The sequence below is a fragment of the Actinia tenebrosa genome, unplaced genomic scaffold (assembly GCF_029948245.1).
Source record: "Actinia tenebrosa isolate PJP-AT-01 unplaced genomic scaffold, QUT_ActTen_1.0 PGA_scaffold10__47_contigs__length_13832649, whole genome shotgun sequence".
Lineage (NCBI taxonomy): Eukaryota > Metazoa > Cnidaria > Anthozoa > Actiniaria > Actiniidae > Actinia > Actinia tenebrosa.
In genome coordinates, this window is record NW_028292570.1 from 124124 (window position 1) to 148712 (window position 24589).

Consider the following 24589-nt stretch of genomic DNA (forward strand, 5'->3'; position numbering starts at 1 on the left):
TTGATGGTAAATTTAGAAGTAAATTACAAGTAAATTCAAATTAATTTCTATTGTAATTTCCGGATTTAATAGGATTTAATGTTGATATCCAAACGCAAGTAAACTTAATGTTTACTTAAGTTTAATTATGCTATAAACCAGTGGTAAACGTTCAGATCACAAAAGCCATGAAGTTTTGATTTTTTTTGCAAAAAAAAAAAAAAAAAAAGTCTCACATCGATCACAAGCATCACACAATACCCTAAACTGATACCGGACTGATATACAAATGATTTGCTAAATATTAAAAGAACGTTCCCTTGGCGTAATAGCCAGAAGCTGTTCATGTTTATACAGATGAATTGAAGCTATACATTTGCACCGTATGCGTTGAACTGGGATGAAGCTTGCAGGACCATCGATTTCGTATAAGCTTCTGCACCACAGCTCTACAGGATCGCCACAAAGATTTCTCACGTCGTCGTCTAGAGCCTGAAACCAACTAATTTTTGCAAATAAATGAGGTTTACAAACACCATTGGCATCAGTTATGTTATGCAGCAAATAATATTGTACTCTTCCTGGTCTCGTTCTTGATCGAAGAGCAATGTTTCCATCATACCCGACCCATGATGCCATTATAAGAGAGGATCTTTCACTCTTAGTAAGCTCGGAGCCAAAATTTTCGCCGGCAAAGGAAAATGACTTGTAACGTGAAAATGCTTTTGGTATTTCAACTTGGGCAGTTTTGTCTTGTATTTGCGGATACAACAATTTATATGCGGATTTAATGTTGTCGTGCTCCAGAGAAGTAAACAGTTTTATTTGTCTTGGAGGGCGCAGCAGGTAGATGTCAGTGTCGCACTGCCAATCTTTTGGAATGTTCTCGCACGGCAATGCATATTCCAAAACAAAAAGAACACGTTCTGGATCGATGCTTGTTTCAAAAAGAGATCCTTTTTCTTCTTTTTCTTTTCGAACAATCTTCTCTAAGTCTTTATAAGAGGAATCTTCACAAGATTGTAGGTGAAATACCTGATTATCTCTTAAGAATTTGCGCATCAACTGAATTTCAATAGATCTTTGATTTGTTGAGTATTTTCCTAAAATGCCATTGTACCTTTCAAAACTGAAGCACCAGAAAGAAAAGACAGGACCATAATCAATGATACACTCTTTCAGATGGCAATGCAAATGCATATTGGGTGTAACAACGTCTACGCCATACAAGGTTTCAATTGTTTTGCAGAACTTTAATAAAAGTCTATCTGCTTCTAATACTTCATTTAAACGAATCACGCGAGAAGAGAGCAGACGTGATGCCTGGACAAATATTCGCCAGCACTCCAAGTGTTTTTTCGGCAAAATTCCTTGTAACGCACTTATGCTAAAAAGGTTTGTCCAGCTTCTCCATTGATCTGCTGTGAAGCCTCCAAAACTTGACGCTATTTTTGAAGGAATGCGACCAATGTCACTTGCTACTTCTGCACTGTCTACCCTCTTCTGGATTTCACGGAGTTTGTCTTCCGTTAATATTCCTTTTTCAATCCAAATTTCAATCATTTTTTTTGCAGTCCCAAGATACAAATTATGCATGGGATCTATGATGCAAAATCTAACTGCAGAGAAGTAAGACAAATTATTTAATACAGAACATCGCGTCCCCAATTCACTTTCAAGGTTTGATAGTTTTTCTTGAGTACAGCAGGTTTTCAATTTTTCACACGCATCCCGATGGATTTTGTCGTTTCTCTCTCCCCAGTTTTCCCTATCGAAACCGGAATAGTCTCTCTTTCCAAAATCCCCACCAAATACTTTAAAGCACTTTGAACAGCCACGCTTTGCTGAGTGGGACAAAAACCCACAAACTTTTCTTGCGGCAGGCAGATCACATGCCACACAAAGCAACGCTGCTTTGAAAGTATGTATTGCTCCATTTAAGAAAGACTTTGACTGAAATCCTAAGTCCCATAATTCTTCTAATTCTTTAACTAATGGGGCAAGAAAAGGATTTATAGATGTACCTCTATTGATAGAAGGTATAATACCCACGAGTATTACGTTCTTGAGCTTGAAGCGCTCTGATCTTGGGAGATTCATGACTGTTAAATATATCACCCCAACAGAATTCGTTCCATGTTTGAAAGGCTGGAAAAAATCAAAGTTTAGCATCAACCCATAGTTGCCAAATTGATTTAGGAAGTTTTTGAAATCCTTCCAGACTTTACCATCTGTGACGTCAGCAAAAACGTCTTCAGGCAGCTTGCGATTTTTCCATTTTTCACAGTCCATTTGAAAAGCACTTGATGACACGCATTTTCGTAGGGAATCGATTACACTTTTATAGCAGTATACTTTACGAGGATAAAAAGACTTCTTTTCCCCTTTCAGCATAACTTCTTTCATTATGTTTTCTCCACATGGACGTCTTCTTGCCGCATGAGGATGACTAGGGAATTTTACATAAATACACTTAAGGCTTCGTTTCCTTCCTCCAATATCGGTTATTACAGCTTCCTTTAACGTGTACAGTGAATTGCATTTGGGGCATACAGCAAACTTTATGAATTCGTCTCCATCTATCTTAAGAATTTTCCACAATGTATGTATTGAAGAAGGAAATACGGCAGCCAAATTAGCGACAAATGCGCAGTGTTTCCCGAGAATCTTGAAAAGGGCACTTAAAAATTCTAGTAGTAATCTGATAGCGTTATCCGGTATGGCAGATGTTGCTTGCCATACACTTATAAAAAGGCAAATCCATTTCAATAGCCCATGTTCAGCGCATTTTTGTTTTGTAGATTGATCTGTTTCTTTCTGATCAGTGTCATTTCTGACTTCTTCTATTTCTTCATCCCATTGTTCGTTTTCGTCATCTAACTCTTCATCGCTCATATGACCGGCTTCGATGGGCAATTCTGCAACGTGACAGCTCGTTCCCGCGCTATTTTGGTTGGTTTGTTCTCCCTTCGAATTATGCGACTCCTCTTGGTGACCATCGACGTCCAGTATTGGGTCATCCGACGTACAAATCAGGCTTTCGTCAGTTTCAACATCGTCATAATCATATAAGTGATGGTCAAATGCAGCGGTGTTTTCAACATTACCTATCTTTGTTGAGCAAAGCCATTTGTCCCCTCCAAAGTAATTTTCTTTTTTATGTTCGATAAAATATCGTGAGGAATATGACTGATCACATCCAGGACAAACAGTTCTGGTTCTTTTACGAGGTCTTTCCATGGCAAGTTGCAGAAAATGAACGAATTTTGACTTGAAATATTGCTTAATAAAGCGTTCCAGGAAAGCGTTACAACAAAAATGTTACTAAGAAAATAGACAATGCTGCAGTTTTATCTTGAAATTGATATAAGGTATTGTCAAGAAACTTGACATTAGGTTAATACACTCGAGCAATCAGTCGATAACGACATTGGGTCATTCATACAGGCACATTCCGTCAGTTCACAACCTTGATCAGTCGAGTACAGAAGTTTTGCTTTACCGAGGTCTTGAAAATTCTACCCTTCTTGTCTTTTTCTTACCAAATTTTCGAAAGCTCAAAGATCGCTATGATGGAAAGCTCGTCCGATTTTAGCTCTAGCGAAAAAGAAGATAAAGCTACAAATCGAAAACTGGCGCCAATTAGAACAACCTTGGGCAACCCGCAGAAGAAAAACTTTCAGAAGAAAAACGTTCAAGAAGAAAATGAAATTTCAAGAGAAGAGGTCAGCAAAGAAGGTAAATCATCGGGAACTTGAAATATTTTTGTTTTAAATAAATGTTCCAGTAGCGCAATATTGCGTTTTCATACCTTTTCAAGGTCAACATAATTATTTTGGCGCCAAAATTTATGATTTTATGTTTACTTCTTACTTTTCCTATTTTTTAAATCACTACCATAAATTATTCTTTCCCTTTGTTTATCTTTAATTTCAAATTTTCGCTATTTATGGAAGAAAGGCTACATTTTTCTATAGAAATGAAATACAGTTCGAACGCGCCAAAACTAGAAAATTTAATTATGCTACAGGGTTTACTAATCTTTCCTTAACCTCAAGTAACACGAAAACTAAACCTTTAATCTGTATGAATTAGGGAATATGTGCAATTTTCAATTTTGCTTTGTTTATCTTTAATTTCAATTTTTTGCTAGTTAATGAAAGGTTACATTTTTCTACAGAAATGAAATACCTTTCGATCGCGCCAAAACTAATATATTTACTATGCTACAGGGTTTACTAATGATTCCTTAACCTCATGCATGTATTATGAAACATAAACCTATAATCTGTATGAAATAGAAAATATACACAATTTTCTGGGACTCTGTGATCACAAGGTGATCGAAATTTCATGAATTAATTGTACAACCTAAAAACCAACATGCATAAATTATGTATAACTTATGTCCGCAGAATTATGACGTAATGAACGATATCCAATTACGTAGGCATTTATCGTATTGAAATACTTTAAATCGTGTAGCTTGATTTTTAATACCCTAATGAATGTCTCGAAAAAAGTTCTTACGTGTTTTTGAATTTATTTTCAGCTGTGACGCCAGATATGAATATTCTTCAACAAATTTTTAAAAACCAGCAAACTATAATTGCCCAGAACAAAGAAATTTTGGAGCTTCAAAATAAAGAAGAGGAAATAGAAAGGGCGAAAAAGATCCAAGTTCCAAATGAAATAAGAGTAAGTTTTGTTCTGTTGAACACATCTTAGAAACAATGCTATTGAGATTAACATCGTTTAATTTTTTATTTATACAGGAAGCAGTGAGATCTGCCTACAGAGATCTTGTAAAAAACGTGGAGGAAGAAGAAGAAAACGATTTGGCACTGTGGAATTTTGATAAAGGGTGTGTTAACAAAATTGAGTGCATCATTCATTCATTCATCCATCCATCCATCCATCCATCCATCCATCCATCCATCCATCCATCCATCCATCCATCCATCCATCCATCCATCCATCCATCCATCCATCCATTCATTCATTCATTCGTCCGTTTGTTTGTTCATCGTGCAATTCAATAAATCTCGGACTGCTTTTCTTTAGACGTAGAGATGCAAGCAACGTGAAGACTAGTGTAGAGATTATGAAGATAGTGAAAGGGTGGTATCCAAATGCGCCAAGAGGATCCATTAGAGGTTGGTGTTGCAGTGATATCGTACAATAAAAGTAAAAGAAAAGTGTAATTGCTTGAAGCGAAATTATATTTATAGATACCATTTTTATTATCTCTCAGTGGCTACGCAAAGGTATTACACTTCTCTCTATGAAGCGCACATAAAGAAGAAGAAAAATCAATTTGATAACCACGTGTCACGCCAAAGGAAATATGAACGTAGAAAAAGGGTAAGTGCAGACTTGCTGACCTTTTATCATCAAAACAATAGGCGATATCATGATTGGCACGTGAATTCAGTAATATCTTTGTCGAGTTCAAAACATCGAAAATGTAAAATCTGCACGGAAATTAACGTACGTTTAATTTCATATTGACTGTGCATTGCAAATGTTATCAGAGGATAATTATATCATTTTACAAAATACCTTTATTTCGGTCTCAACTTTGCTATGTTTTATGTTGGAACCCGACAATGTATGCTATTCTTTATACGAAGTAATCGAGCACATGATTTATTTTCGTTTTAATTCAATATTTCAGAAATTGGCCGCACGCAAGAAAATCTTGATGTCAACAAGTAGAATTGACGACAAAGAAAGAAAGAAGCATTTGCGAGTAATGAATCTGGACTTTATGAGTTCAGAACACTCCGACGACGAGGACAACTCTCTAGTGATAGTTCCTCTAGAATGGCGCTCAGATGAGCTGACTTCAATGCTTAGGGCATTAGATAAGAAGCATTTAGACAGCTTATCTAGAAGGTCAAAACGAATGGCTCTGAAGAGGTTTGAAGCCAATGAGCCCTGCTCAAGGCCTGTACCCAAATCATTTCCTTCTTGGGCTGTAAAGAAGGAATTTTATGAAAATAAAGAGCACTTGCTAAAGATCGGCAAGAAAAACAAAAAACATCAAGTTTCTTGACTTTTTCTGAAGAAAATCATGCTGTTTTGTTAAGGCAGGATCACTTGAATTGTTTATTAATTATTGGAAACGTTAAAAAATCTGTTATGTTACTTGTATCAGAAATTACTCTCCTAATAAATATTAAAAAAAAATAAAGATAATATGTTGTATTGTTATATTCATTTGAAAAAAAAAACATTTTGGTATGGCAAATTTCAAAATTTGGTATAGTTCCGCTAGCTTAATGAGCCAAAAACGGGAACTTTACTATAAGGAATTAATGCACTTTAAGTGTATGGAAAATTTCAAATTTGATATTTTATTTACGTGCATTTAAGGGGACCAAAAAGGCCAACTTTACTGTACTACACTTTACGAGACTGGAAAATTTCAAATTTAATGTAATATTTACGTACATTTCATAGCGATGTAAAGATCATATTTTCTATATGATTTAATTCCGTTTTCATACCATAGTAAAGTGCGCGTTTACTAAATTTACTGTACAGCAAATTTCGAAGTAAACTTTGAATTTACAATGCAAAAAAAAAACTAATGTAAATCAACGTAAATTTGGTCTTTACTGAACGTTTCCTTGTAATTTCCTGCAAGCGTAAATCTGTTTTTTCTCCCAGTGGCCATAGCAACGGTTTTCTTGTTTACAAACTTTCCGCTGGCACTGGAAGTAACAACTAGTAGCTGAAGTTTTCGGGATTCGGCCAACTCAAGCCGGAAAAAAATATCCTGAACGTCCGAAGAGCATATGGGCGTTTCTTAAAACGAATGAAAAATATTCCATCAGGTTCTGGCATGGATGCTGTACCTAGGGAATACTCAAATCTCGACTGGCTCAGTCTGTATACATCAAACATCGAAAGAACACCTTTATCAGATCACATGGAAACGGTCGTTTTTCGATCGTTTGTTGCGATCGTACGCTCCAGTGAGCTCCACGATCCTGCGAAAAAAGTATATTAAAAAAAATTGTATATTTTTATTTTGATAATGGTATTTAAAAACTCAAAAAAGTAGACTAGAATTATTTTAGAGTTTTGTCGGGACATGCTCAGGCATATTATATGTCATTGGTAAGAATTAAGGCCTTATTTGACCCCGTGACGTACGGAAGTTATAACTTATTTACGCTCTTTCTTCAATCGTTTTGGTTAGATTCAACGCCAAAATGGTATCGAATCATGAAATTTTGTATCCCCTTACTTCATTGTAAGATAACGGAAATATACCGTATATGCCAGCACTTTAAAGACTCTTGCAAAGTGTCCCAAACGTAATAATAATAATAATAATAACCTTATTAATGTCTCTAATCTTCTAGCCGGGCACAAGTGCCCTACTTATCGGGGAGACGTGTTAAGGCAGATTATTTTTTACTAAAATAAGACTTCATCACATTTTATTTTAATACAAATAATAAAGATAATCTGACTCAACACGTTGGAAGAGCGGCTTTCCTAGAGTCTTTAAAGTGGTGACAGGAGCACGCGTATTTTCATTCACTACTCCACACGCTTGTTTGAAGAAGTTAAGAACTGACCAAGTCTGGTAAGATACACTTGATTTATTTGGGAACTTTATATCTTAGCTTTACAAAAGGTCTGAACTAACTTAACCATTAGTTTAGTAACCTATCTCATATAAGTAAAGTGTACGCTCCGTACGTCCGTGAAACAAAACGAAAGATCATTGTCTATTACAGCTATTTTGCTGCTTTTTTGCTTCTACCTTATTACATGCAATTTTCGCGACACCTTAATTTCGCGAATTTCGCGATTAAAAAAAAATAGCGAAATTAAAGTGACGCGAAAACTAAGTGTCGCGAACATAACATGACTCGAAAATTAAGTGCCTCACAATATGTCAATAATCAAGAAAGAATACGTTTATTACCACTGAAACGTTTACAAAATCAGGCGTGAAATTCTTGTGGACATTGTAAGAACTTAGGACTTCGTTGTCAGTAATGTTGTCATATAGACCCGCCGCTGCATCTTTTGTTAATTTTGACGATGTTGTTGATGAAGTCGTTCTATTTGATTCAAGAATAAGTTAAATAAAATCAGGTGCCTTACTTAAAAACGCGAAATTAAAGTGATTCAAAATACAAAAATTTTCCAAAATTACGAAATTTAAGTGTCGCGAAAAACGCGCACCGTAAAATGGCGAAATAAACGTGTCGCGAAAATTTCATGTAATAAAGTACTTGTATAAAATAGTGGATATTACCAGAACATTGTGAACAAAAGCAAATACCTCTACGCGTCTTTGTTTGATTCATGCCTGAGTGCGATCAGACGTACGGGCATCACAAGACTAACATATGACCGACAGGATAAGATCAGACTTGCCTTTACAAGAGTATAACGCGGGCTAGTCAACTGTATTATGGATATGCGCATGCGCCGAGTTATCGGCTTGTCTAGTTGATAAACAACTTCTCGGAATGAGCGACAGAATTTTAACCCTGGGTTTCCGAGAATGGATGTACTTTCACCTTGATGAAAAGTTTAAAAAAGGCTGACGATGGGATCTTTGTTTATGAACGTCCCTAATAACCATTTTAGCAAACAGACGAATGACATACTGTCATTTGTCACTGTCATCAAATTGAAATTGAAATCGTTGGCGGTTTTCAGTTGTGAGCAGTTATATCAAGGGCGCTAGGGCAAAAATTGGTGGTTTTTTAGCCGTTAGACTCCGTTATATTGGTGTTTTTTAGCCGTTAGAAACTGTTTAAACTGTTACTTATCTGTTCTGTTATGTGCTGGCTTGATTTATTCAGTTTTCCCGTCTATATACGCCAAAAATACTGCTGTGACCAACGGTCCAATCGTATGTAACGAACTATTGTATCCTATACCTGCCCCGTGACCGCTTACGTTAGCGTACGGTACGCGTCGGTTAATAAGTTAATAAGTTAATCCAAATCCCCTAGAATAACCAAAAATGAACAGGGGTAGGAAAAGAAAGGCCAATCTATTGTTCTCTCGTCTGCTCGTGTAATAGGATTAAAGTGAAAGGTACGGTGGCAATTTGTTTACTCAGCGATGACAGATGTGTAACCAACGAAACCTAACGAACCAACTTCGAATCCAGCCGAACTGGCCTCGGCCAAACTCGAACCCCGACTTATGACCCAAACAATCTTTTCCAATGACAGCCCCCGGCCGTGACCTTTAGCAACGTTCACGTGTCGTGTTAGATGGTACCTCTCTAATCCGCTTAATGCTTTCCCAGGACGTCTTTGATAATTTTGAACGATTACCAATAATACAATGAACCTTCAAATGCATTTCGAAAGTTATTTCTAAGACATTCTTTGTATCGAAAAGATTCCAGACATATGGTTCTAATTTTGAAATAGGATCCACTGTTTGGAAATCCCAACCGCAGTTGTCTGACGACTGTTAGAATCCATTCGCTCAAGATGCAAAATTGTATTCCGCAGCAATCGCTTTTACTAGCAATTACTTATACAGCGGACAGCCATAATACTAAGAGAAGGCACAGTTATTATTAATGATTCGTGGAGTCAGTTCGAATGGAACTGGTTTTTTAAAACTGTTTGTAATTTACAGCCATAGCGAAACCTATCCTGAATTTAAATGCAAATGGTAAAGGTCACGGCCGGGGGCTGTCATTGGAAAAGATTGTTTGGGTCATAAGTCGGGGTTCGAGTTTGGCCGAGGCCAGTTCGGCTGGATTCGAAGTTGGTTCGTTAGGTTTCGTTGGTTACACATCTGTCATCGCTGAGTAAACAAATTGCCACCGTACCTTTCACTTTAATCCTATTACACGAGCAGACGAGAGAACAATAGATTGGCCTTTCTTTTCCTACCCCTGTTCATTTTTGGTTATTCTAGGGGATTTGGATTAACTTATTAACTTATTAACCGACGCGTACCGTACGCTAACGCAAGCGGTCACGGGGCAGGTATAGGATACAGTAGTTCGTTACATACGATTGGACCGTTGGTCACAGCAGTATTTTTGGCGTATATAGACGGGAAAACTGAATAAATCAAGCCAGCACATAACAGAACAGATAAGTAACAGTTTAAACAGTTTCTAACGGCTAAAAAACACCAATATAACGGAGTCTAACGGCTAAAAAACCACCAATTTTTGCCCTAGCGCCCTTGGTTATATCCATGCACATACAACAAACACTACAAAGACAAAACATAATCGCAGAACAATATTTTGAGTTACTTTGACAAGCCGAAAAGGAAATGTTTTTTAAACTACGCAGAGAATTTAAATTCTCTGTCTAACTGACAAAGGTACATTGACCTTTGAGGAACATGTAGCGTTGCACTGCGGATATTATTCAAATTGACGTAATGAATGTAATCATTGCCAAACAAAGAACAAAGTGGCGTCCCCTTTTTTCCGAGATGCTGATCACAGCTTCAGCTTTCAGCTTGCACTGATTTAAACAAATGACATAGCCTGCTGAATAAGTGTCAAAAAATAGTTCCCAGTGTTCATGTATGTGTTATAAAGTTAAATTCTCAACAAACGCCATGTAGGGCATAAAGGTGATTTGATACATATGCATGAAGCTGCTGAGATACGCCAGCAATTTCTCTCGTTCTGGTAAGCTTTAACGCGCAGTCCTAGCTAATTTGCTGCAATAATCTGCAGTGTCTATCATGTACATTATACGCTCGTATTTTAATTATAAACATCAATTTTGCTGAAATTAAAGTATTAACGAAATAGAAAAGGCGCGCATGTTCTTGAAGAGAGAAGTATGAAGAAATTAGGAGAAATACGACGCGTCCTGCATGTGTTTCTAGTCACAGCATCACTTTAAATCTAAATTAAATGCTCTCACAAGGAAACTGGAAGCTAAGAATTTTTCCATTCATTGCAGAAATACATAGAAGGGAAACCAAAGCAAGACTACCAATATACTGAAGATGAGTGGCCGAACTCGAGACCCAAATGACGACATAAAAGAACTAAAACAGAAAGTAAGGAGTAATGAGATAAAGATAGCAGAGTTGGAACAACGGCTACAGAAAGATCGTGTCTGCTATACCAAGAATACCAAAGAGTTTGAAGATGAGAAAAAAGCTCTCGAAAAGGAAGTGGACGAGCTCAAGAAGAAGATAAAATGGTTGGAAGAGGAAGTTCGATATTTTTCAACCAAACCCGCCATCACAAACCTTAGAGGAGAAATAGAGAAAAAAGACGCTCAAATCGTTTCCTTTGAACATAAACTTGACGCTATTATAAATCAATTGGCAGAAAAGGATAAAAGATTGGAATCTATGGAAAAAAAAGCTCAAGATCAAGAACAATATTTAAAAAGAAATATGGTTGAAACCGAACAGCTGAAAAACGAAGTAAGATATTTCAATGAAAAATCTCTAAGGCAGGAAAACGACTTGAACAGATACATGGCTAAAACTGATGAGCTCGAAAAATCTCGAAATAAGCTGTACATTGGTCAGTTGTGTGCTAATGAGATGGAAGCAATATATTGGGAAGTCTTGCCAGAGTACTTTGATGAAGGAAAAGATTACAAGCAGCCATGTCTCAGATATATTGATAAAGACATTGAACAGCTGTATGAAACCAGAGAAGATCAAAAAGAAGCTCAAGAAAGGTGGACAAAATTGCAAGCTGACAAGATTGATCCAGATGAAAATAATGTTAAGAAAGTAATTGACTTCATGGAAGACAAGTTGAAAGAGAGGAACATAGAGGCCCATCCTTGTCCGTTGAACGAAGAAGAATTACAGGATATTGCAAGTAATTCACCAGGTCAGGATCAGCAATCTTTAAGAAAGGTGATCCAATTACATTTCCACACACTTAGTTGCCATGGCATTTAGTGAAAGAAACAAACTTTCAGCTCTTATCTTGATACTACAGTCAGGAGTCATGTATATGAATTTTCATACTTGTTTTCTCTGACTTTTTTTGATGTTTGCGTATCACTCAATTGACGAATCGTTGTCGGGTTCAGAAACATATAACATAGAAGCTGAGACCGAAATGGCACATGGGAAGTACGTTAATTAGATGTATGCTGTGACCGGCGACCCGTGGCATCGTCCGATGTTTTTAAAAACATGGAGGTTGTTAAAGTGCTAGTCTTACGAAAATATTAATGACGCAAAAAAAATCCCCGATTTTGTATATGCTTAAATAGGTTATATGTTCACCAATGAGTAATAATTGGCTCGAAAAAAGAACTTTCCCCGTTTGAATTCTTCTTCCGAAAATTGTTAAAAGCTCGTCCGCCATTTCTATGAGCAGCGATTTTTAATTTATGTGTGACGTCATATGCGCAACTGGCATCCTTTTAAGAAGGCATGACTTGGTTTAAGTAAGGCTTGTTTTTAAATCAAAAATAGTCTAAATTTGGTTGTAATTTCACATTGTGAAAAGCCACGAATTTTGGAGGGTGGCGCGTATGAAGTCACTTCCTTCGAATCACTAAAAGTTGCCAGGAACGCAATCGCTTAATGGCGGACTCAAACGGACAAACTTTACCGGCTAAATGCAACATCTTCCCAGTCTCGTATCGAAAAAGAATTTGGACAGTAAGCTAAATTACATATCTAGTTTTATATGGTACAATTTCCAGGGATGGTGTCATTTTCGTAAGACTAGCACTTTAATGTAACGTTGTGCTGAAGGTACTAAAACAGGAAAACAAGAATACGTTTGATAGATACGAGATAACGCAAGTAAATAAGCGGTTTCATTGCGAAGCCAAACGGCTTTCTAAACCGACTGCATGGATGGCGCAAATGAATACATTATAATATCAATATGTCATTTCCCATGTGCCATTTGGGTCTCAGCTTTTATGTTCTTTGTTTCTGAACCCGACAACGATTCTCCAATTGAGTGTATACGTTTTTATCAATATTTCTATCATTTATCAATTTTTATCAAATTATCAGCTCTTATTTCAATTTTAATTCGATAACACACAATGCAAAAATGCGTTGCCACAAAACTCAACAACCACGTCTTCAAATTCTTAATTTTAAATTCAATCATTACAATTGTTGAATCATGCACTTTAAAATAATTTATAGATACAACTTTTGTCATTTTTGTTTGCCATAAGGGATTGCGCTTGACAATAGCACCGCGGACGGTGCCTTCGCCTGTAACTATTAATAGGAGCATCCAGGGCTATCCCAAGAGCCTAAAAATCTGACGAGTAGTCAGTTGTAGGATCTATGCTGAACCTGAAATACTCTAAAATGAGTACTCCAGTATTTTAACAAGTATCTCTCTAAATGTCTTGAAGAATTTAGAAAATAGATAACGTTAAAAAGTATGAAATGCACTCTATTTAAAATTTCGAAAATATAAATTTTAGCTGTTGAAATGGAAAAAAGTAATATCTCGCTCGCAATGCATAATGGGATAACCCTGGATCCTCTTCTGAGTAACGTAAAGAGAAAATGAACTGAAAGAAGGAATTCCAGCTCCCCATCATCAGCACTCTGTGATGCTATTTTAGGATTATTTCTGTTATTTTTAGAATCATTCATTATTCGCTTTTCTGCGAACCCGTACTGCTTGCGCTCTGTGGTGTTTTCTCATGTTTTCTTGTGCTTTTCGAAAAAAAAAACAACAACAGAATAGAGCGCGCTCAGTATGCGCGTGCAGAAAAAAAAGATAGCATCAAACGGTGCCAATGTTGGTGACAATCATGAATAACAGAGATTCCTTCTCTTAGTTAATTTCTCTTGGTAATGTTTATCTTTCGTTAAAATCTTTCTACTTCTATTTGGACCCGGAAGTCTTTTTCCATACGCGATTGATCGTCACTTAAAAGCTTTGTAAAGATGATTTTTGAATAAGGTTTAATTTTTAGATTTTATATACAGGAAGGCTGCACTAAAATAGTCTGAGAGGATATTAAGAATGGCATCTTTCATTTTTAGTAACGAGTAATAATTATGACTGAGTTAGCTCAGTTAGTTTGTTAACCAACGCTCATGGTCTTAAAACATTTGAGTAGAAGCTCAATAAGGTGCTGCACGTTAGCACTAAAAATATCTGCAAATGATTAAGCCTTTGGCGTGGATCGGATAAAAATGGCGGTCCCGTCTCATTCAGAGACGTTAAACATAGGGGGCTACAAATTTATCAGTTACAACTGTCACGTGTCACCCTCTCTAAGTAAATTCGTCAGTTCAATTTTTGATTTTAATTTATATGTTTACATTTTTTCCCAAACAAGTTATAAATAAATCAATGAATAATTAAATTTAGTATTTTTACACAAGTGAATATGATAAATCCTGCGCGCTCAATTTACGTCTTATGATGTTTTAGTGAAAATTACACAGGTTATTATTGAAAATCTCGCGCGTTGATTGGTCGAGAAACTCACACTATCAACTATCACACGATAGTCACCTCCAGCGATAATCCAAAATGGCGGTCAGCCGCTTTGTTGCTGTTACCGAAAAAAAGTCTTTTATCTTCTTTTTTTCCTTTTTTTGTTGTTGAAAGAATCACCTGTGTATTTATACTAAAACAATTATTTGCCTCAGCCTCAGTGAATATAGGAGAATATTTTCCTTACCGCTCGAAGACTCGCGTCTTGGTAAATATTCCCCGATATTCACTTCGCCTTCGGCGAATAATTGTTAAATATTCACCTACAGGTGAATATAACGCGTGCACGCGCACGCTCGTTTGTCAACTTGTGCCGCTTGCAGAGATAGATAGAATTTGAACAAAAACCCTCTCTCTCCGTTATTTATTAAATTCACTTGTGTTGAAAAATAGTAAAACAATTATTCGCCTCAGGCTGAATGAATGTTGTGGAATCACCTCGCCGCTCGAAGACTCGCTTCTCGGTAATAAATATTCCCCGATATTCACTCAGCCTGAGGCGAATTATTGTTAAATAGTCACCGGCAAAAACGTAGAAATATCAGATCGATAAGTACACTAGTCAAAGCCATGCATAGTGCAGCTTTAGGATGCTTGCAGGACGTGATACTGTGTCTTCAAGTAGTGTTTAATGCCAGCAAGATATAGCCAAAGGGCCGAGGGTTGTACTAAATAGTTAGTAGCATTTCACGGATATATAGTTTACATTCTGGCTTGCTGTGCAAGCCCCTTGTGCAAGTCACAATAAGGTTAAGCCATGACATTTTTCATAGTATTGATCGTCTGTCTCAGAAAAAAAAGACGTTATAAATAATTGAGAATCACCAAATGAAGTCCAATAAAATCACATGTCTTCTTGGGAAATCTGTTCTGCGTTTTCTTGCACTATCAACTATTATATTTTCATTTGTGTTGAAAGAGCATTCCCACAAAATTACAAAGATAAGAAATGGCGGGACAAGCTATATTAGGAAGCGATAATGCACTGTCCTATCATATTCTTGGAATGCAACCACGTGACCGAAAAATCCCTTGAGATATAACTTACAATGAAACAGCCGACATCTTGGTTGATCTAACGAGAAAAGCCTCTTAATGAGGAATGCTTTGTATAGTCAACCAACATGGCGGCTATGACATGACGTAACATGTTCGAGGTTTGATTACTCTATAGACTCGACATTAAAGAAATGTAGGAATGTTTGTTGTATGGGTCGTGGGAAACAATATGGTACTGACAGCACGTACACGGAACGGAATATCACTTAACCGGCCATTTCTATTCATCAACAAATATCAGCTGCCGGCCCAATCGACACCTCTTGGATTTATATTACCACATGACTCATAAAAGAAACGACCTCGAGAAACCGTAATTCGAAGATGAATGATTTTGTCGAGAAAAACAATTTAACAGCATGGGTGTAATGATTTTGTACAACAATCAGCATTTGTTTCACACCTCAATGACAGCCACTAAATTTATTTTTTTATGCAATTGAAGCTTTATTCAGAAAGTTTTTCATGTGTAATTTTTGTCATTGAAACCAAGCTTATCAACTGGGACGTTTTATAGACCTGTTTCGCCATGTCGAAGGTAGACCAAGTTTTTTCAAGTCAAAACTCTGGATATATTGCTTTAAAAGGCTGTGCACGTAAAAACCGACCGGTGGGGTCGGACTCAAAAAATCGATTTCCCTGATTTTTTGCTCATTTGTAGGGTTTTACCATAGAATAACCAGAATGTATTTTTTATGTTTTCATTGTTTTTATTTCCCAAGAAAATGAGCTCCAAAGTTCGACCCAGCTTGGAGGCTCAAATTAGCATCAATACAAGGGCTTCAAAACTCGTTGCGGAGCAAGGTTTTCTTCTTACATTATGAACAAATAAGCCAAGAAAACTTTACATCAATCATATGAGAACGATCTTGTGCAAAAATATTGACCTTTTTCTCGATAACGAATTTCTGGCAAATTTTTGAACACAGTTTACTCGGCTCAACCTGGTTTTACCACTGGTCTTTAAATCGGAATATTTTTAAAGTGGCAAAGTTTCAAACCTAAAATTATACCAATTCTGATAGATCTAGCCCTATATTTCAACTTTATTGGAAAAAATTTGTCGGACAATGCAAAACGACTTTGCGAGGTTTCATTAAAGTTACTATATTTTGATCGTTTATTTAGCTGCCGAATCACTTCCGGTCTGTGAGTAAAATACAACAATTTACATATTTTGATCTCAAAAACAAGACAAAGTCACAAATAAATAAATTGTTTTGAGTGAATAAATAAAAAAGATAACTTAGGAAGAGAAATTGCCAAAGAATTACGCATTAGGCCTTCAATAACAGAAATTATAAACACTCACTGGCGAGACCACTGCCGTGATCCATTCTCCGTTGTATAAAAATCTCTCTCGACTACCACATCGCGAAGCAATTCCATAATAAAAAAAGGATAAATTTTGCCAGGAAAACATACGAAGTACTGAAATAGTAGCAGTAGCAAGTTAAAGTTAAAGCATGAATTCGTCTTTAAAGTTAAAGCATGAACTCGTCTTTAAAAATCATTTAGAGCAATGTCTAATGGTCTCTCTGTGCAAGGCCAGCAAACAAGTCTGTCTGAAATAACTGTGCTTCTAATTATCTTGGCACCGCGCGTGCCGCCAAGCTGTAGCGAGTCAGTTCGAAAACTGCTGACCGAAGGCTGAGTTAAGGTTTTCGAAGTTTGCAATGGCGACTACATGTTCCTTCAAAATGCCACCGGGCATTTTCTTTGACGTTTTTACCCTCGAAGTTTACAGCAGTCCATACTAGCTTTTAATTTTCATATTGTTCTACTTAATCCACTTTATGCAGCAGTAACGATAAATAAAATTATTGATCAAGTCAAACAAAGAACTCAAATTTCATGAATAATACATTTTTATCTTGAGTAGGATTTTAGATTGAATAATTTTTTTCCTCCAGTCTTCTATTTCTTTTTCTTTTTTGTTAGTTAGGGGTCGGGAAATCCCAGCATACTAAATTTCCAGATTGGGTGCTGTTGAAATGCAATTTTAAGTAAATCGACAAGTGAGAGATCAAAAGGTTTGAGGTTCGCATTCAATGGCAATAGGACATATTTCATATGACTGTTACTGAAAGGTTCAGTGCTGTGTCTTGCCCTTACCGCTTACATGTCTTAGCGCTTTAGTGGCCGTGTCCGCCTTTTTCTTTTTTTACATGTGTGCCGTACTTTTTTTTTTTTTTACATGTGTGCCGTATTTGATTGGATAAAGCCAAGACTTGCAGCGAACGTGATTCTTGATTTTTCATTTTTGGGAACGCTGTCTTCACTGCGTTCGTTTCGTGAGCTTTTCACAGTCATACGAAAACGCTCTATTACGACTAGGGCAACTCACTTGACTCAAGGGCGGATCTAGGGGGAGGGTCGGGGGGGTCGCGACCCCCCTGTCATTCCTGAGGTCAAATGGGCTTCCTGTGGTAAAAATGCGACTGGGATTCCCTTGCCCACAAAATTTACCCCTGAGACCCCCCTTCAAAAAACCCTGGATCCGCCCTTGTGACTGTTTTAGTACTGAACAACTATTAGAATAGACCTTTTTCATACCGCGCGGGGACTCGGCACTGGAGGTATGGAGACACTGCCCTGCTAGATGCTTGCAGGCGTTTTACAATGGCGGCTTTCGATGAGGTTTTCGATCTTTGACAGATGAGACATTCGTAAAAAAAAAAAAAAAAAAAAAAAAAAAACGGCAGTCAGTTGCAACAAGAGCACTCCTTGACCATTCCCGCCACTTTTTCTAACAGAACTTTCTTGAGATCTCTTGACTTGAATGGAATGTCAAAGTGCCGGCAGATGTATCGCAGCATACTAACATTAAAGGAAGAAAGGAGGTCGTCTTTGTAATATTTACAGAGATTGTAAACGTCGTAAACGATAGGATGTCTAACGCCTAATTCCTCCAGCACTTCCTCAATGACTTCATAGCGTTCCTGATCGTTAATTTCCTCTTCTTCATCTTCTACAGAGGTAGGTGTTGCATCCACTCTTGTACCTTTTCGCCTCGATGAAGCTAAACGAGAAAAGAAGCCTTTGATCTGCGTCTTTGTCAGCCATTCAACTCTCTTGAACATTCTTTGGTTGTCAACGGTTTTTGCATTCCGCATATCCTTTGCTACTTGGTCTGCGTCGCATTTCTGACCTGTTTTCTCGCCAAGGTCGAACTTGCTTGTCAAGTAGCAATCTCTTACCTTTTGAGAAAATTGTGTTCCTCCACCTCGTACTTTATGTAGGGCCCATCCTTGCGCAACACTACTTGCTGTTCCCTGAACTTGAGTGCAAGTTTCTAATGTACTGCTTGTTTGAAGCCTCGTCTTATTTCTTTCAATCTGCATGGTAGTGAATCTACTCGCCCACCTCTTTCTAATCGTATCATAGACACTTACTGTCTCTTTCCTTTCTTTCTCAGCATGATCACCAACATCAATGTGGAGTTCCAGATCAGCAAAGGTAGCAAATAGTTTTTCACATCCAGGCTGTGGACAAAGAAGGTTTAGAGATGTCTCTTTGGATTCTGATAGGTCTTCGGCTTTCGACTTTAGAGCTCTTGATTGACTGATGTTAAAAAATGGCTGCTCAACTTGACGTTGCTTCTTGAGATAATTGCGTCAACGATTTATAAGAGACTATAGCTTTCCTGATCCTATCCCATGGCATTTCCAAATACGCACACCATCTTTCTCAAAGGCGAAATTGTGATATTTACTGAAGCCATCCAACTTATTCACCTTGAGTGTCTTGTTTGATTCTTGAACGGAGCAAACGGCAGCTGAGACTTCTTTAACTGGTCGTTTGAGCAAAGCAGTCCTGATGTCACTCGCATTGCTTATATCATGACCCTCGTTGCAGAAGGTTCCAACAGCCGTCTTCATAGGGCATAATATGCAATCGCACATGTCCTTGCCATCTTGTGGTTCGGAGTGATCAAACCGCTTTATAGTTACTCCAGTCCTCTCACTGATACCATGCAAAGCTGCAACTAAGAAATTGTTGTGGTAACAACCAGCTTCGTCTGACCTTAAGAAAACGTGAGATATTGAAGGCTGGATGTTAGACTTGAGCCAGCCAAGAAGATCTTCAATGATGGAGAGGACAGCATACCAGTCTTGGGTGCACTTGTAGAAGAGGTGAGCGTACGTTTGGACTTCAACATCTTCACTACTTTCTTCAGGTTTCAAGACGATGGTACTAATGTGCCAACTTAGTCCACGTTTTCCATACCAGTCTGATTGTTTCTCTCGACATTTCATCTGCTGGAATTTCATTGCCCACTAGTCGAAAATTATCAAAGCCTCGTTGGGTTTCAGGTTTTGAAGAACCCTTTGCTTTGCACTTTCTTGATTTATTGATCTAAGTATGTGGGACTTCCAGTTGTAGATGCTCTCTTTACTCTTTTTCCAGTCATGTAGTAGGTCTTCTTGCTGATCGTCACTGTAAAATGAAATGGAAGGATTTTTGATTTGATTTTCGACATCTTTCAGAACTGAGTTCAGTGAGTCGCACTTGCCACACTGAACGTTGTGAGTCTGCTTGCATGTAGCACTAAATGCTTTATCCTTTTCGTCGCTTAGAGCGTAGTCACGACAGTGATCAGGACAACATGAATGACTATCCTGGCAGTGTACTCGATAATAATCAGTTTTTAGATAGCGTTTGCACTCATTCAGAAGCTTCTTCGTGTCACAGCACCAGGTTTTACCGGGCTGAAATTAGCAGCCAACTCGGCAGCCAACTCAAAAATGTCATATAATGCATCCTATGCAACTCAAATAAGATTATTCATCTGTACTAAGTTAATTTATGGAGTTTCGTGCTTTAATTGAGCTAAATAAATGAAACATATATATTTCAGTAGTCATTGAGTATCAAATCAGTATCATGAACATTGACATGCTTGATGATGTAAACTTAACTTAACCTGAACAGTTATCTTTACCATCGTGCATTGTAAAATATGAATTTAATGTATACTGTGCTTCTTTGTGTCATTTACCATGCTTTCCAATGAAAACATATTCTTATATCGACTTTTTTTTAAGGAATGCATTCAGTATATGGGACAAAGTAGATAATGCTCTCACCAGTCAAGTGTCGTTTTGTATTATTTAAAGAATATCAGTTTAAATCAAAGTCTATTTTTTATTGATTGAATGATACTATTTAAAAGATCTATAAGAAATAAAAGTGACTGTTTAAGTTTTTAAGTTAAAAATTAACGTTAACATGCACTTGATCTTTATCTTTTGCGTGAGGTAGCGCCGTTATTGACTCTTATAGCGCATTTAGTTTCAATTCTCATTCAAGTTCTTTCTACCATCGCTTTTCTTTTGATAATGAAGTTTGCTAATAAGAAATATTTTAAGGTAAGTAAACTTATTCATTGGCTGATTTGTAAAATTTGTAGTTAAATGATAGCACATTTAAGATCATCACGTTGTTTCAGGCCAAGCGTCATTTGCAAAAGCACTCAATAGACTATCTGAGACTTGGAACCATCTTTGGTTGGTTTTTCAATGAAAATGAAAAGCCATCGATATCCAAAAAAGATGGCTTTATTGTAAGATCGACTCAAGAATATTTCAGAAGGACTGAATGTTCAGCACGGGAAGTGAAAGCCGTCTACAACGCTTGGACAAAGGACATCGGCGGTGCTAGAAGCTACGCACTTAATTTTCAGGAAAAAAACAGTGTTCGTAGCGTTCTCTCAAGAAAAGGCGAGGTAGGTTCATATATTTGTCCAAAATTTATAAGTTTTTTTTATTGATTTGAATGGATTTTAATTTTGTTTTTGAAAATGGTTTCCGGCCAAACATGCCAGAGTTAAACTATAATCATGCCAATCAAGATTTTTACCAGCTATCAAGCAGTTTGGTATGCCGAGATAACAGAGCCAAAACAAACCGTCTGAACTGTTTAAATGATTAAACTAAATTTTTATTGTTACTTTAAACAAAAGTTGATGAAACTTTTTGGGGACAAAGTATGTTATATTTATGAGGACAGCTATATTCCAGCTCGGAAACTCAGAGCGTGGGCAAAGCTTGTATGTGTACTTAATGGTAGTGGCTATTAACAAATGCAACAAAAGCTGCGTTAACATACCACAATAAGCTAAAGAAACAGTTTATCAGTGAGTACCCTCGACATATAAAGCTACACATGTGCTATACTATACTATTATACTATTCATCTAAGCTACAGCCTAGGGTTACAATTCCTCAACGTTGACAGTTCAGGGAGTAGTATATCCCTCGGCGTATCATGACCTTTGTTTAAATTACGTTATCCGGTAATTCTTATCTTATCATTTTGGAAAGGTTTTATTTGTTTTCAATTATGTTGTCAATCATTGTAAAACAAAAAATAAGATAAATGTTTTTTGTTGTATTAAATGAATAGAAAAGTACCTGGGAATGTGCGCATGAATTGATAGAAGATAATCTAATGAACTAATGAATGACGACTAATAAATGAATCAAGTTATTATATAAATCGGACTAGATGCATTCAATGGGTGGATCGACACGTAAATGGATGAATGGTCGCATTAATTGAGTCGAATAAAATTTTGACGGATTAAATAATAAATGAATACGCCTGCATTAATTTTGGGAAAGAAGAAAAAAGAAAATGAAGAAAATGCATGAATAATAATGATATTCATTGTTAATAAATCGTTTTTAATTAACAATAATAACTCAATAATTGGTCTGAAATAGGAAAGGAGAAAAAAATTAGATTAATTACAGTTTTCTTTTACAATTTCTAAAATTTGATAACACCAGCGTTAAGATGTACTAAAATATTCCCATTCATTCCCATTCATTGATAAACTGTGTAAACATAACCATCCTCTATCCAAATTCTGAAAATTTTCGTTTATAATTCACAAATCCGAGTAAAAAAATATTTCTGGCAATTTTAATGTCTAAATGAATACACAATATGAACAATAATGACGTTTATCACCTACAAGATTATCATTCAAAGAGTACAAAATTTCTTTTCTAAAGAAATCTTTTTATAAAGTCCTGACTCCACCGGCAGTTATGAGCAGAAATCGGTGAATTTGATGAATTTATGTAAGTATGAATGAAGGAGTAAATAGAATAATACAAGAAGAACCGAACTAAGAAGTAAACGGAAAAATGAATTTGCAAATGTCTAACAAATATAAAGAAGGACAAAAGGGGAATAAAATCCTGCAAGACGGAAATTGCCCATTACCCCACCCTTATCATTTTTCTAATGGTCCATATCCCTTAATAAAAGAACAAATGGATGAATACATACAAAAGTTGCTAAAGAATGGTTTGACGGACGCAAATAGAGTGAAATAACAAATGGCCGATTGTCATAAATAAGTGCACAAATGAAAAAATAAATAATTGAGTGTGAGTTGAAAAAGATGAATGAATAAATGAATAGATGGATGGGTAAATGTTATGGATGAGTGCGTGAATAAAACGATTAGTGAGTGAATGACATGAATTGAATGAATGAATGATATAATGAAGATATGCATGAATGAATAAATGAATGAATGTATGAATTGTTTAATGGACGCATTAAAGGGGAATGTTGTGAATGAATGCGTGAATGAATGGATGGCTAAATGGATCACATGACTGAATTTTAGGGGTGCAATGTATGGTAAAATAAAGATATGAATGGATGACCTGCAGGAAGAATGGACGGAGATATAGGTGGATTTGATTTGTGAACAAATAACAAAAACGATAACAACTGACATATAATAAAATTGAGAACTGACATACGAAGGATCAACGGCCCTGGGGACGCCGGGGGTAATCGTGCGGGGATGCTCGTCGTATCTCTTAGGGGTAAAGATCAGCGATTTGGTCTCTTTTAGTGCCGTAAAGTTGATATATTAAGCAATTCAGCACTTTCTGGTATCTTTTAGGGTGTTGAAAAAGGAACTAGCTCATCGCAATCATCGCATGTATACAAATCCAGTCATTAATTAATATTTAACAAAAGAATCTCTGGTGTATTTTTATAGAACAGTAGGAACTCGTGGATAAATTGAATCACCGTAAAAAGCTTTGTGAAACTGACGTTTCGGATGTTAGTCCTTCGTCGGAGTAAGTGGAAAGAAAATATGAGAAGGGATGAATAAATTATAAATACTAAGATGGAAAATAAAGTGACCAATGAGAAATAAGCATATGAAGAAATAAAAAGAAACAAAAGGACCGAAAAAAACAATAAATGAAAAATGGAAAGTGAAGCATGACTAATTAAAAGTGAAGTGTTGATTCATCCCATGGGGACTGACAGTGCCAAGTGAGTGAATAAGCCGCATTTCTAACGTTTTGCGGGAATTATTACCGCCGTGCAATAAACTTAAACCAAAGACAATGATGTTACATTATGTTAGATTATGTTAGATTTATTATGTTGTATTTTGATAGTATTGTTTTTGTTGTATCTCTTATTGGTTAAAAATTGCCAAGCCACGCCCTTTTGGAAAAAACGTCCAATATCTTTTAGGGTTATTTTGAAAAATTTCCGACGAGCATCCCCGTAAGTTTACCCCTGAGTCCCCCCCTCCTCCTCCCGGGTCAACGGCACAACCAAATGACTGAAAGAATGAACCGATTGAAGGGTTGGAAGATCTGTCATCAGATCTGTCAACCGGGAGGACGGGGTTCGAATTCCAGCCGGACAATCACTCAGGGTCTTAAAATGATCAAGGTGAGAATGTTCTAGCTTTGTAATTAGTTCGGTATATAACTGTGCATTGAGACGTTATTGAAATGGACTAAATATAACACTGCATTACACTACAATAATAATTTAGCCTTTTAAACAACTATTTCGTCATTGATGATGTTTAAAGATTAAAGGATGATATCCTTTACTCTAATTAAAGGTTTTTTGAGTCTGACTTATAATAAAATTTTTTCAAAACGTTTTCAAAAGTGATGAAGGTACTAGCCAGAACGTTTTGAAATATTCTATCGTATGTCCTAGTAAAAAATCTATCATATTTTATATAGTATTATATTATTTGGATTATATCTGGCACATGTTAGAGACAAATGAACTTAAATTTTTCAATTCAATCGGTAGAGT

At 36.6% G+C, this 24589-nt stretch overlaps 3 protein-coding genes across 5 annotated transcripts; 2 read left to right on the forward strand and 1 right to left on the reverse strand.

Moving 5' to 3' along the window:
* Positions 1–201: 201 nt before the first annotated feature.
* Positions 202–3219, reverse strand: LOC116308873 (uncharacterized). Its single transcript, XM_089026780.1, has one exon. It carries the CDS (start codon positions 3217–3219, stop codon positions 277–279), a length of 2943 nt encoding a protein of 980 aa, XP_088882906.1. The 3' UTR covers positions 202–276.
* Positions 3220–3262: 43 nt separating this feature from the next.
* On the forward strand, positions 3263–6103 carry LOC148912626 (uncharacterized). Of its 2 annotated transcripts, none has more exons than XM_089026425.1 (6): positions 3263–3717; positions 4532–4677; positions 4755–4843; positions 5044–5135; positions 5234–5469; positions 5657–6103. In XM_089026425.1, the coding sequence occupies exons 1-6, from the start codon at positions 3549–3551 to the stop codon at positions 6035–6037; spliced, it is 1113 nt and encodes a 370-aa protein (XP_088882551.1). In that variant the 5' UTR covers positions 3263–3548; the 3' UTR covers positions 6038–6103. The 2 variants fall into 2 exon arrangements, with proteins under 2 accessions (XP_088882551.1, XP_088882552.1); XM_089026426.1 differs by having other exon boundaries at positions 3274–3717; positions 5234–5343.
* A 1374-nt stretch (positions 6104–7477) lies between these two features.
* On the forward strand, positions 7478–15286 carry LOC148912627 (uncharacterized). 2 transcript variants are annotated; one of them, XM_089026427.1, is made up of 2 exons: positions 7478–7582; positions 10917–15286. In XM_089026427.1, the coding sequence occupies exon 2, from the start codon at positions 10963–10965 to the stop codon at positions 11881–11883; it is 921 nt and encodes a 306-aa protein (XP_088882553.1). In that variant the 5' UTR covers positions 7478–7582; positions 10917–10962; the 3' UTR covers positions 11884–15286. The 2 variants fall into 2 exon arrangements, with proteins under 2 accessions (XP_088882553.1, XP_088882554.1); XM_089026428.1 differs by lacking the exon at positions 7478–7582 and adding an exon at positions 9973–10636.
* Positions 15287–24589: the final 9303 nt, after the last annotated feature.

Bases quoted from the DNA above. Each gene is read 5' to 3' on its own strand.
- LOC116308873 (XM_089026780.1), bottom strand. From the start codon at position 3,219: ATGGAAAGACCTCGTAAAAGAACCAGAACTGTTTGTCCTGGATGTGAT.
- LOC148912626 (XM_089026425.1), top strand. From the start codon at position 3,549: ATGATGGAAAGCTCGTCCGATTTTAGCTCTAGCGAAAAAGAAGATAAA. The intron at 3,718-4,531 runs GTAAATCATCGG...ATTTATTTTCAG, and splicing joins AGAAGAGGTCAGCAAAGAAG to CTGTGACGCCAGATATGAAT. The intron at 4,844-5,043 runs GTGTGTTAACAA...GCTTTTCTTTAG, and splicing joins CTGTGGAATTTTGATAAAGG to ACGTAGAGATGCAAGCAACG.
- LOC148912627 (XM_089026427.1), top strand. From the start codon at position 10,963: ATGAGTGGCCGAACTCGAGACCCAAATGACGACATAAAAGAACTAAAA.